The following is a 434-nucleotide window of genomic DNA, read 5'->3' as shown; positions in this document are numbered from 1 at the left end:
TGCGCCCCCCGGCTGCCCGCGCCCGGGAGGGGCCGCTGCCCCCAGCCCAGCTCTTCTGCGGGGAAACGCCATGAGCTCCTTCGCTCCCCATGACGGGGAGATCTGCCTCCAGCTTTCTGTACGCGTGGAAGGGAGCGCTGTGTGCGTGCCTGCCGGCAAGTGAGACCAGCAAGGGGGAAGGTAGCGGCTCCTCGGCGGCGCCATGCGCAGTATTTTAAGCTCCTCGGCGGCGCTATGCGCAGTATTTTAAGCTGGTTTCGTGGGAGTTGTAAAATCGCGTCCCGCGGGAGATCTCGGTAACGTGTATTTCACCCTTCCCCAGAACGGCGTTGAGAATAGTTTCAACAGGTGTTGCGTTCGTACGTCATCAAGAACAGAGCTTTTTGTTGATCTAGAACAGAAGTTAAAATTCTTCTCCCCCTTCCCACTCTTTC

General features: G+C 58.5%; 1 protein-coding gene across 1 annotated transcript in view; it reads left to right on the top strand.

Moving 5' to 3' along the window:
- Positions 1 to 89: 89 nt before the first annotated feature.
- SIAH1 (siah E3 ubiquitin protein ligase 1) overlaps positions 90 to 434 on the top strand; it is a 5,090-nt gene continuing 4,745 nt past the window's right edge. Inside the window, exon 1 of the mRNA XM_010145925.1 lies at positions 90 to 180. Coding sequence (XP_010144227.1) covers positions 90 to 180 — 91 coding nt within the window. The remainder of the gene's footprint in view (positions 181 to 434) is intronic.

This window comes from Buceros rhinoceros, unplaced genomic scaffold (genome assembly GCF_000710305.1).
Source record: "Buceros rhinoceros silvestris isolate BGI_N320 unplaced genomic scaffold, ASM71030v1 scaffold31341, whole genome shotgun sequence".
Lineage (NCBI taxonomy): Eukaryota > Metazoa > Chordata > Aves > Bucerotiformes > Bucerotidae > Buceros > Buceros rhinoceros.
Note: the sequence above shows the minus strand (reverse complement) of the source record. Positions and strands in the feature narration are given on the sequence as shown.